The sequence below is a fragment of the Eucyclogobius newberryi genome, unplaced genomic scaffold, assembly GCF_026437365.1.
Source record: "Eucyclogobius newberryi isolate DKJ021-1_F unplaced genomic scaffold, fEucNew1.0.hap1 SCAF_10, whole genome shotgun sequence".
Classification (NCBI taxonomy): domain Eukaryota; kingdom Metazoa; phylum Chordata; class Actinopteri; order Gobiiformes; family Gobiidae; genus Eucyclogobius; species Eucyclogobius newberryi.
This window is the reverse complement of record NW_027315724.1, coordinates 33,748,802-33,761,125: the sequence shown is the minus strand read 5'-3', so window position 1 is coordinate 33,761,125 and position 12,324 is coordinate 33,748,802. Positions and strand designations below refer to the sequence as shown.

Below are 12,324 nucleotides of genomic sequence, written 5' to 3'. Positions count from 1 at the left end.
ACACAGTAGCAGGAAGAAACAAGGTCAAATGGATGGAGGCGTGGCTAAAGTTACTAAATGCCAACGTCTGGGTTTAATCGACCCCAGATTTGCACAAGAACAACTGACGAATCCTCTGCTGTCGTCACCAAAATGAACGGTAAGAAGCAAATCATTGTTTTGTTGTGTTAACTCAATGTACTGTAAAAATCTTAGGGAGTCAAGTCATAGATCTGAGGTTTATTTGACATTCGGGTTCCACACAGAGATACATTCTTCTTCAGAAGTGGTTTGAGAAATCAATTGAAATAGTTTATAGTTTTTTTGCTATTGGACAAAAGTTGAGTGGATGAAATTAGATTTTTGTGGCGCTTACAGTAAAATATCTTTGGCAGTAAAAACAGTACATCACCGGACTCATCTTATTTTTTCTGACTGCAACATATTTTTAATTGTGATATTGCAAATGTGCTGCTGTTGTGTTGTTTTCGCACGCATATATTTACAGCCGCACACAGTTTGTGTTCATGTAGTTCTCTATTTTCCAGCTGCTGTAATCCTCTGTGTCGTGGGACTGACTCTGGCTGAGGCCAATCGCTTCACTTTTCCAGGTAGTTTTGGTTGGAACGGTCCTGGATCTGGAGGTGGAAGTGAAACAGATCCTGCGACTGCAAAGGATATACCAGCATCCACCGGCACTGGCAGCACAATTAGTGATGGTATTTATGTATTTATGTATGTATGTATGTATGTTGTATGTATGTATGTATGTATGTATGTATGTATGTATGTATGTATGTATTTATGTATGTATGTATGTATGTATGTATGTATTTATGTATTTATGTATTTATGTATGTATGTATGTATGTATGTATGTATGTATGTATTTATGTATGTATGTATGTATGTATGTATTTATGTATTTATGTATTTATCTATGTATGTATGTATGTATTTATGTATTTATGTATTTATCTATGTATGTATGTATTTATGTATTTATCTATGTATGTATGTATGTATGTATGTATGTATGTATTTATATATTTATCTGTGTATGTATGTATGTATTTATGTATGTATTTATGTATGTATGTATGTATGTATGTATTTATGTATGTATGTATGTATGTATGTATGTATGTATTTATGTATGTATGTATGTATGTATGTATTTATGTATGTATGTATTTATGTATGTATGTATGTATGTATGTATGTATTTATGTATGTATGTATGTATGTATGTATTTATTTATGTATTTATGTATTTATTTATGTATTTATTTATGTTCATTTATATTTGTTTATTTATTTAACAAACACATGTTCCTAGAGACTCTTACACATTTCCTGTATATAAGACAACAAATTAAAATGCGGAACAATAACAATAAAACTAAAAGAACACAGGTAAATTCATAATACAGTTGCAGCATTTGATCAATAGATTTCATTAGATATTCAACCTCACTTTTTATTGACAAGAGGACATTGTTAAAATGATTCAAACCTATATTCAGAAGCTCACACGTGATGTTTATGGGTCAGAGGTCAAATAATGCCCCCATTAGTTCCAGCCAGAACGCACATGGACATTCGACTCGTCAACTACGGTCAGAGAAAATCTCCGTACAACATACAGTAGTTAATTGTGCTTAATAGGTTGACTTAATTCACTTCAGTATTTTTTCACTCAGAAAATCACACAGGCGCAGAGCTCACGGGACCAGCTTTTCCAGCACTTTCGATCAGGCCGTTGTTCAGTGGCTGGTTTATGGTTGAGCACCAAGCTTCGTTTAGCTGAGAGCTAACATCCTGACGCAGACTTGAACAGTTTAAACTTCTACTGAATCAGATTTTTAACACTGGAATATAAACCAGCCTTTACAGTGTGGCCACCCCTGCTCCAAACTCATGCGCTCCATGAAGTTAACCTGTGCATACAATTTAGAGTCTAACATTTGACCTTTTTATCATCATTAAATCACTGTTGCCTCACTGCAGATCTCTCCAACCTGCACCTCATTCCAAGTAGCTCCCAAAAGGATCTAGGAATCACACTTACTATGCCGAATAACTGAACTGATTATTTTAACTGTCATTGACTCAACTAGTGTCCTTGACTAGTCTAATACGATCATTCAGAGGTGGTGCAGCCCCTACTGTGCAGAGACTGTGGTCCCCCCATCTAAAGTATGCAAACATGCTCCACATTTATATATTCTGGAGCTCAAGGTTAACAAAGAACAACCGGAGGAATCATATATTATTATTTCCATTGTTGTTCCATTGTTTGCGTTGTGCTTCTTCAGTGTGTCAGACGGACCAGGCGGCGTGCGGATGCTGCCTCATGCACCAGCAGATCGACAGGATGAAGAGGAACTTTAACCAGAGCCTCGTCGCGCTCCAGAGCGAACTCAACAAAGCCGTGGACACGCTCAGCCTGTTCAGATGTGAGTCCGAACGTCTGCTTTTGAAAGGTTTAAAGAAGATGAGTTTAAGAATGTGCCGTTTCGTTTTATGCTGCGATTCGGGGATGGAAAAACTTAGAGGGTTGATGGTTCTGCTGCAGCGGTGTGGAGAGCTGTGGGACAGATAGAGGACAGCAGGGACTCAGTGACACAGAGAAACAGAAATGACAACCAACAGAACTCTATAAATAATAAATAGATACCGGTAAACACTGTGTATGGCAGTGGGTAGAGGGTGCATTTACAGGAATCCCGTGAGAGCTGAAGGATTAAGAGACATGACAATCCTGAGACATGGAAATAGCAACGCGCTTGATCACCGGGACGACTGGGTTCTGTGTGGAGTTTGCATAATGGACAACAGGCTCATATTCTCTCTAATATACTCTCTCCACAGCCACTCGCAGCGCCTTCTCCGTCTCCCTTTTCACCAGCGACACACAGAAATGCTACGGCCCTTTCAGAGACGACACCCCCATTATCTACGAACACATCTTCCTCAACATGGGCGACCATTACGACGCCAACACCGGGGTCTTCACCGTTCCTCGCACTGGCGTCTACAGCTTGGCCCTCACCATCTACAGCGATGCCGGGGGCCCTGGGAACACTCTGGCCGCATGTGGGTCTCTGCGGGTCAATGGGCGTCTGCTCACGGGCCCCAGAGAGTTTAACATGCAAGACCAAGAGGACAGCGCCTCCAACTCCTTAGTGGTGAAGCTGAAGACGGGGGACAAAGTGTCGGTCAATCTTCCCATCGGGTGCTTCCTCTGCGATAACAGCAACCACTACAACACCTTCAGCGGGTTCCTGCTCTACATCACTGACTAGAAATATAATACAGTGGCTCGACCACAGTCATTAAGTACAACATCAAGGAAGATGTGATTGGTTGACCGTCATCATTAACCTTGTCTAATAAAAAAGTTGAATACTCATGGGTTATTCTTTTCTTTGTGAACAGTTGGAAAGACCGAGATGGTCTGTAAGAAATGCAGCGCCTGTGTATGAAAATATCTTTGAGTGGTAAATTATTCCTATTCCAGCACCTCTCGGTCTAATGCACAATGCACATTAGCCTGACCCAGTGTATTACATAAAGACATAAAGCAGCTCAGAGACAAACAGAAGTGAAAAATAGTGAAAAAGCTGATGATAAACCAGAGGTAGTTTTGTGCTTAGATTTAGCCTCATCTCACAGAGCCACAACCTTGTGTAACCTGGTGGATATGTTTACTTCACCAGATCAGGAAACATAGGTGAGTAAGTTAATTAATCAGGACAGACAATTCAGTCATAATGTTCGAAGTGGCTGCTCCTCTTGCCAGCAAAGTCATTGTCGCTCAGCTGTTGTTGCGTTTTGCTACAGTCCCAGCCATGTCGGGCTTTCTAAGATGCCACCACCACCATTCTTGGCTAGATTGACTGCTCTCATGCTGTGTAAGAGGCAAAATCCTAAACACTAAATGTACGTACTGCTGTACATTACTCTTTCCAACCTTGAGCAACCTTGGATCAGGCCAGTTTACTCAGGATGCTGTCACTTCTTGCACTTCTGAACTCTGCAAACTACTTGGGCCACCACTGCTTTGGCATAAACAAACAAACAAACAAACAAACAAACATAATTTTCTTTGTGTAGGTCTCGTCAATAGGCTTTTGTTTGGCGGCTTTAGAATATTCTTTGCACAAGGAAATTTTCATAAATAAAAAAAATATACATGAACATTAAATAAGGAAATAATTTGCATGGACTATGTATCGATATATATGAACTGGATAAGACAAAGTATATATATTTTTACATCAGACCAGTGGCGTGCGGTCAGGGCAATCAAGACAAGTAGTGATTGACCAAAAAATCTAAAATTACTGTGTGTCACAACAATATTTAAATTGGTCAAAACCATATCCAAACAAGCCAGTTTTCCCCTCACTTCTGCTGCTGAAGCTTGGCTGAAGTCACGGTGCCGCTACATGCTGCTACATGCTGCTACATGCTGCTACAGGCCGCTACAGGCCGCTTGGCTTTACTGCACGGGAAGCTTGGTTCTTCTTCTCCTGCAGCGACTCTGTGGCCGTGTTCAGAGGCCCGTTCCTGCTCCGCTCTCTAACATGAGCTTTTAGAACCAGAGCGGACAGCATCTTCTTTTAGAGCTCTGCACATGTGCTCTGAATAAACCTGTGTGGCAATCTCACAACGCCAGGTTTCAACAAACCAACTTAAGAACTATCTTTTGAGAGCTAAGTTTTGTTGCTAAGGCTCTGTTCACGTTTATATTGATTAGATGTAAACACAGACAGTATTATAATAAAATAGAGCTCTAATTTGTGCATTGAATTGATCACTGAATTGAGACTAGTGACAGATTTACAGATTTTACAGATGTGGGAGTGTAGATCTGTAGTATGGACATGCACTTGTCGAGTGGGAGACCAGGGTTTGAAACTCACCCGTGCATGTACGTTTTTTTTCACTTTTGCCTTCAAATGCTATCCACTACATATTGCTGAACACCCCAAGTCGGCTTTGCCATCCATAAAAGTCACTGCACGCTACTGCATCATCAAACTAATCATGCTCGACTCACAGAGCACAGCTTTAACAGAGGTTGTAACTTGAAGGCATCTGGATTCACAAAATTAAGATAACAGATTGAGTCCAGCCACGCTCTCAGACCGCTAGTTCCACCAATCTTTTTTACTTGGTAATAATAAAAATAAAGGTCGACACAAAATCACAGTGATTGGTCAGAACTGATCACACAATCGGTCCACATTTCTCTTGTCACACAGTGGGCGTGGCTACCCGTTATTAAGGAAGTATTGCAGAATCATGCATCAGGCGCCTCTGGGCCAAGAACTTTAAAACCAATTCAACGCCATCTTATGTATATCTTCCCCGTCTCATACTTCCATGCTCTGGACCCGAGCCAGGCCCAGAGCAGGAGGAGGACTGGTGGTGGCACCTAAACTAACCTGCGCCTTTGTGGCTCCAAGTGATTCATACTAGTCAGAAGGAGGGCAGACAGAGTGCATTTATGTTGTGTTTGAAAGACAAGTGTAGCAGGTTGTGACTGGCTAACAGCCTAAAACAGGTGACAAAACTCAGATAACTGAAAAGCGCTATATAAATAAAAGTTATTATTATTATTATTATTATTAGATTAAGGTTAAAATCTGCCCCCACATTCTCATTTTGGAAAAAGATGACTTTTTACTTCCCTTACTGTACAGTATCTGTGAAACTGTTGAGAAAGACAGGTTTTTGCTCATACCTTTCAGCCCTGTTACCGCTCTTTACTGCAACATGCCCATCCCATTACTTTACCTCTTTCTCAGTCTTTTGCGCAGCCCATTTTCGGAAACAAGACTCCCCTGTGCCACAGATTCATCCCTGCAGGGTGTGGGAGCACAAAGAGGGAGGCATCAGTTTCAAGGAAAACTTAAAATAAACAAAGAAAATGAATCAAATAAAGTACCTAGGGAGGAGCTATGAGAGGGTATATATCACTGCTGTTTTGCAGTCAGTCAGTTTGAACCTCTGCTACATTTGAAAAGTATAGCCGCTGTAACAAGCTCCGTCATGAAAGGTGAGAGATGTCATTTTGAATAAAAATAGCTTTATATAGCATGTTGCTTCTGTTTCTGAACTGCCAAAATCATAAATCTACCTTTGACTATTCAGATTCATTTATTTATAATTTTTTCTTACTTTCCGGCAGATAGCTGCTTTTAAAAATAACCAAAAATATATTGAAATAATTGAAATGTATAATGTTGCTATGTATTTCTGCAGCGCACAAATAACGACAGTGTTTTTGTCTTTGGCAGCTTTTGTGGTCTTGTGTGTGCTTCTGGGGAGCAGCTTGGTCAAAGCGCAGAGCTCAAGTGAGATCATGTTGAGTAATCCCACTTCTGTGCGTGGAGCTGGTTTTCTAACTTAAACGTGATGTGTTTTCTCTGTGTAGCATGCACATCAGGAGTGTGCGGCTGCTGTCTCATCAATACACAGCTCCAACGCATGAACCACTTCTTCAACATGTCCCATGAGCACATGTCTGAGGAGCTCACCGTGGCCAAACAGGCTCTCAATAACCTCAGAGGTACTTTCACTTCATACAACAAGTTCAATCAGTCTGGGCCAGCACTGTGCTAAATTGTATTCTGTACGTTGTATGTATATATGGCAGTCTGGGTACTTTCCAGGCTTGACTTCTTTCTTTCTTCCCAGCCTCTCGCACCTCCTTCTCCGCCGTCCTCAGTGACGTCTCGCAGAACTGCAACAGCCAGGTCCCGAGCGCCACTCCCGCTCTCGTCCGATACCACGTCGTCAACGTCAACCTGGGCAACAACTACGACGCCGCCCAAGGAAAGTTCATCGCGCCTCGCAAAGGGGTCTACAGCTTCGCCATCACCCTCTACAACCTGGGCCCATACAAGTCCTGCGCCTCCCTCATGCTGAACGGGAACGCAAAGTACACGCTGATGGAGAAGGTCACGGCCGACACGCAGGACAGTGCCAGTGTCTCGCTGACCCTGTCCCTCGAAGCTGGGGACGTGGTGCACGTGGAACAGCCGGCCGGATGCGTCATGTGCGCTCAAGACAATCTCTACAATACGTTCACCGGTTATCTCTTGTATGCGAAGGATTGAGCAGAGCAAGCTGGTCCCATGTCTTCGTAACTTAAATACTTGTAGTTTTGATCCTACGTTCGGTGATTGTAACAGCTCTGTACTGTACTGAATGATGCAACCTGTCCTGATTGTACTCCTATATAACGTTTTCTCCCACAATAAGTTGTAGTCAATCATCAATAAATGTGCAACACAGCCTGTCAACTTCAGTAAAGCAGATTTGAAAAGTGTCTGTTGTTGATGCCTTGGTACGAATAAAAATAAAATGCTATAGTAACTCAAATGGTTGTATCAGTTTCTTTTTGTATTTAAGGGGACTCTGCCATTTCAAAAAACACTTAATTAAACATGATAAGCAAAAAGCAAGAATAAGCTAAACTATAGTCAAACTATCTGCTCCAGCTTATGATATTAAAGGAGAGTAGTAATAAAAATGTCTAGACAAACACTGTCCAGATGAGTAAGAACACAGAATGGACCACAACCGTGACTCAACAAAGGGTAAAGGACAAAACACGAGTTAAAGAAAGGTCAAAACAACAGGTGCATGATACGCAGTTCACAAAACATACAAGACACACAGTTCAGCACAACAGGTTAAAGTCTTTAGTGTTGCTAGGTGGTGACCAACCATTGTTTTGTGAAAGTTTTATCTCTGGCTCATGTTCCTTGGCTAATGAAAGGAGCAGAAGACAGATCATGCATCACTTTGCACAACAAGCCTGCAAATGTATACTATCTCAGCACTTTGAAATACTGTATACTTTTGTCAAAACTGCTAAGCCAAGATGTGACACAGTTTATTCAAATGGGGAGGAACGTCTTTGGCACAGATACAAACGTGTTGCCTGTTTGTGCTGTGTCGACTTTATAGAGCAGTTTAATCATTATTATAAAGGCTGAATAAGAGCGGACATAAAATCTATCCTTGAGGAACACCAGTATATTACTATGTGCAGGTCAATTATCATGTTGTGTTTCCAGGGCACAATATGATGAAAATGTTTGGGAAAGGTGGCACTGTTGGTCAATCTGCCAGTTTTTATTGATGACTCTTTCATTGTTGGACTTTCTAAATGTTTCTGTGAAATCATTTATTTTGTGACGCTCAGTGAAGCGACTGCTGTTGGGATTTTTGGCTTTACAAACAAAATCAATTTAATACAGACGTGGCCAGCTCCGAGTGACCGACAGAATCATCCAATCTTAGTGTAAGGGTAAGTTTCAAAAGAACAAAACAGCTTTAGCAACCGATTAGACAAAATATAACACGTAAAATCAGAATCTATAACGAAATATTAGTGTTCCTTTTTTCCATTATGCCCACACCTCAAGGAAATAATGCACACCAAAACATGTGGATCAATAAAATACATTTAATCTTAACACAAATATAAGGCTGCTGTGTCTAACAAATTTGACACGCAGAGGCAAAACTGTATTCAAAAGGTAAATTCCGGTAAAATGTTCTTTTTGAACACACTGATGTCGTGCAGCTGCTGGAACAAACTCCCAGTGACACAGACGGGTTTGTTGAGGTTTTGTCATTATTATCACTGACCCTGAAACTTTGGTGTCGGTCTATTATCTTTATTCTCTGGGCTCAATCAGATAAGCCAATGACATCTGATCGCTCCCGAAAGAAGAGAGCAGGGCGTGTGAATTGACAGTAAAACGTTTATTCACTTTCCAGGGAACAAAGCAAAAATTAAGTTTTCTTACGGAAGTTTTCATCCCGTCAGGTAACAGAGATCAGGGTGGGGCTTTAAGTCATATATATAAGGTAATAGCCTCCAAGTCTGCATCAGTTTGAGACTTGTCTGTCGCTCTGAAGGTGTCCACTTCTCTCCGGCAAAATGAAAGGTAAGATTATCCTCATTGTGGATAAGTAGAAATGAATATTATTGAGCACCTAAGATTGAACGTCATGTGACCAACTCGGGTCATAATTTGTTAGACACAGCAGCCTAATATTTGTGTTGAGACTAAATGTATTTTATTGATCCACGAGGGAGCATTACTTGGATATGACTCATGAATCAAGCCTTGTGTAAGTCTATTTATGATTATTTATATTATACTAAACTACTTTTACCCTTGTTTTCCTCTTGTAAGTGGGGCTTGTTGTACCATTTAAAGCTACTTCTGTTGTCTGAGAATTGTTTTTAAATGATTTGATACAAAAATATGCCTTTTACTGAACGTCACTAGACAGGCTCAGAACAAACACAATTGTTTTCCTTTTTCTAGACAATAGAGTAAAGCCTAAAAAGTGAAGTATATCATGAACTCCAGCAGTAAACAAGAAATCTATTTTGTTTTGTGTGTTTTTCTTCAGGGGTGTTGTTGCTGATTGCGCTCAAAGTTGTAGTAGCGTCTACGTTTAGTTGGTCGAAAGATCTAAATCTAAATTCCTGGGGTTCATCGACACAAGCAGAGAATGGTAAGTTTTATTGTGATAAATGGCAACATTTTGTGCACCATTTATTGTGTCCTGACTCCGCATACTAAAGTGAAATCCTCTGTACACTTCACAGTTCTAGAGATAATATGCTGTGTTGTTGTTGTGTTGGATGTGAAAAATTTTTGCTTTACAAATTCCAAAATAAAATGCAAACAACCTTTTAAATCACACAACAATTAACGTGGCCACATTGTATGCTATTCTTATCAAATAATTATTGCCAAAGAAATATTGTGCAAAATATAACTAATGTATCTTCATAAAAACAAAGCTACATGTTAATTCTGTCACACAAGTCTTTCTCTACACTTTGTTGTCTCTTTATCAGGGCTGTCAAAGTAAATGTTTCATCTTATGCTATTAATTATAGAACATTGAGAACGAGCCGATAACACCAGAATGAAGGGCTTTTAAAGTAGTTGTAAACACCAAGGCTATCTATGCTATGTGCAATCTAGACAGTAGAATCTTTGTGTCTTTGTGTTGTGTTTTAACAAGGTGCCCACTCTCATTGGGTTTTACCTGTATAAATAAAAAAAACACAAAAAATGAATGAATGAATAAAAAATGCACCGAAAATGCATCTGTTTGGATTACACATTGTTTTGTACATGCTTTTTTGCCTTTATCGACATTGAAGCCTCTGTGTCTTGTTGCCAGATTGTGAGACGGACTCAGGTTCGTGCCAATGCTGCTTGATGATGAAGAAAGTGGACGGCATACGGAAGAACCTGGTCAGCAAACTGGACGATCTGGAGACGGAATTCAACAAAACACTAAAAACGTACACAGACCTGACAAGTAAGGGAACTGTTCTGGACACACGTGACCCTGGCCTATGCCCAGTTTGTTTTGGACAGGGCCGTCTTAAGGTATTAGTGGCCCCCAAACAGTCCCTAAACCACTCCAAGTTGTGTTCAGAGTGATTCATGCACGTTTGAGTACCGTAGTTTCCGGACAATAAGTCGCACTAGCCAAAAAAATGCATAAAAGAGAAGAAAAGAACATATATAAGTTGCGCTTGAGTATGAAATGTGGTTGCAAGTGTGAAAATAACAAATAATATCACATATAAGTCGTTCCGGAGAATAAGTATAAGTATGAATATAAGTATAGATTGCACCCCGGCTAAAACTCTGAAAAAAGGTGCAATTTATAGTCCAGAAAATACGGTAATGCTGCAGACAAGATGCCATCGCTCCGACAGTCCAGTCTTTACATACATCGTTCAGCAATTTTATTTTTGGTGACACACGTAGGAGTCTGCGGTGCGTAAACTGCAGTGACTTGCATTTTTATTGAGTCGTTTTGGATCCAGTTTGCAATTTCAGATGTCCAAAATATGACATAAAGATCCACCGGTGCTAGTTAATAGAAAGTGCCATGAGAAGTCACTAAAAAGAACATAAAGGGACGCTCAGCTTTAAGGAAGAAGCTCTGATACAAACATAGATCATTTTAAGCATCGATTCAAACATATTTATCACGTCCCCAAAGCATTCCTGGCGTCCCAATGTGTCTCTGAAACAGGTTTTAAAAGGTTAAAATGTCACACATCTTTTAAAAGGCAAGGCTGAGGCGCCACGCTATGGTAATGCTAACAACACTTAGCCTGAAAACACTGCACCAGCTCTACATCTGGGTTCAGGATGGATAAATGTGCTGTTTAATCAGATACAGACAGCACACAGCGATATAATTTTGACCCTGAGAGCTGCTTTTAGAATACAATGGGGCAAAACAGAACTGCATGAAAGAGAATTGAGGGTCTTGGACTTTCAATGTGGTGATGTTACACTGTGGACTAACATATTCATAGCAAAACTGAAATCTACAAATGTTGAACCAAATAGTTTATAGTCAATGTATTCCCTCTTTCGTCCTGGTATGGTTCATGGTAACCTTTGAAACGTTTCCTGTCACTAATAATTAATATTAGTGGCATAAATTCAGCACAGTAAAAGTGGATGGTTGAAATTGCATTATGATCATCGGAACAACTTTACTTAATTGATGAAATCATGACGAAGAATCTCTGACAGCTGCAACAACAAAAGAGAATACATGTTGAGAAGTTACTGTGAGGATCGGAGAACGCTGACAGACAAGATAATTACATTAACAAAATGAATTGGTTGACAACAATGGCAGTTACAATCACCTTTAAGATATTTTTTTGCTTGACAATTTATCATTATTATTTTTTTCTTGTTTTTTTTAAACAGATATTGAACCAAATGATGCTAATCCTAATTAATCCCATTGTATTTCTTCGTTTTACCTTTTGTAGCCCAGCGATCCGCCTTCACCGCTGCGTTGTTTGACACCAACAACAACAACCTCCTGTGCCTGGGCCCCTTTTCCGACACCAGAACCATCAAATACAAACGGGTCTTCACCAACCTGGGCAACAATTACAACTCAGCCACCGGCATCTACACGGCCCCCTTCAGCGGCGTCTACAGCATCTCCGTTTCGGTCTTCCACGACGCCGGGCAAGGGTCAAATGAAAGATCCTCCGTGGTCGTTTTGGTGAATGGGGTCATGATCTCTGGTTCTCAAGACATCCACACGTTTGACCATGAAGACAGCTCCACGGTGTCCGTCACCGCCCATCTGAATTCAGGCGACCGAGTGGAGGTGCAACTCAAAGCCGGCAGCCTACTCTGCATGATTAAAGACCACTACAATGTATTCAGTGGCTTCCTGCTTTATGCGGATTAGTGAGGAGTGAAATTTGTATTCATTCTTTCTTATTCTTAACGC

General features: G+C 40.4%; 3 protein-coding genes across 3 annotated transcripts; all 3 read left to right on the top strand.

The window, feature by feature from the left end:
* The first annotated feature begins 18 nt into the window (after positions 1-18).
* On the top strand, positions 19-3,327 carry LOC140371673 (uncharacterized). The gene is made up of 4 exons (XM_072458857.1): positions 19-139; positions 528-698; positions 2,298-2,438; positions 2,854-3,327. The coding sequence occupies exons 1-4, from the start codon at positions 58-60 to the stop codon at positions 3,285-3,287; spliced, it is 828 nt and encodes a 275-aa protein (XP_072314958.1). The 5' UTR covers positions 19-57; the 3' UTR covers positions 3,288-3,327.
* Positions 3,328-5,977: 2,650 nt separating this feature from the next.
* On the top strand, positions 5,978-7,366 carry LOC140371663 (cerebellin-1-like). The gene is made up of 4 exons (XM_072458849.1): positions 5,978-6,049; positions 6,291-6,347; positions 6,428-6,562; positions 6,691-7,366. The coding sequence occupies exons 1-4, from the start codon at positions 6,043-6,045 to the stop codon at positions 7,110-7,112; spliced, it is 621 nt and encodes a 206-aa protein (XP_072314950.1). The 5' UTR covers positions 5,978-6,042; the 3' UTR covers positions 7,113-7,366.
* Positions 7,367-8,894: 1,528 nt separating this feature from the next.
* Positions 8,895-12,324, top strand: LOC140371652 (C1q-related factor-like). The gene is made up of 4 exons (XM_072458839.1): positions 8,895-8,957; positions 9,433-9,537; positions 10,219-10,359; positions 11,849-12,324. The coding sequence occupies exons 1-4, from the start codon at positions 8,951-8,953 to the stop codon at positions 12,280-12,282; spliced, it is 687 nt and encodes a 228-aa protein (XP_072314940.1). The 5' UTR covers positions 8,895-8,950; the 3' UTR covers positions 12,283-12,324.

Coding starts and splice junctions, on each gene's coding strand:
- LOC140371663 (XM_072458849.1), top strand. Junction 6,348..6,427: donor GGTCAAAGCGCAGAGCTCAA/GTGAGATCATGT, acceptor TTCTCTGTGTAG/CATGCACATCAGGAGTGTGC. Junction 6,563..6,690: donor GGCTCTCAATAACCTCAGAG/GTACTTTCACTT, acceptor CTTTCTTCCCAG/CCTCTCGCACCTCCTTCTCC.
- LOC140371673 (XM_072458857.1), top strand. CDS start 58: ATGCCAACGTCTGGGTTTAATCGACCCCAGATTTGCACAAGAACAACT. Junction 140..527: donor TGTCGTCACCAAAATGAACG/GTAAGAAGCAAA, acceptor TCTATTTTCCAG/CTGCTGTAATCCTCTGTGTC. Junction 699..2,297: donor TGGCAGCACAATTAGTGATG/GTATTTATGTAT, acceptor GTGCTTCTTCAG/TGTGTCAGACGGACCAGGCG.
- LOC140371652 (XM_072458839.1), top strand. Junction 9,538..10,218: donor ATCGACACAAGCAGAGAATG/GTAAGTTTTATT, acceptor TCTTGTTGCCAG/ATTGTGAGACGGACTCAGGT. Junction 10,360..11,848: donor AACGTACACAGACCTGACAA/GTAAGGGAACTG, acceptor TACCTTTTGTAG/CCCAGCGATCCGCCTTCACC.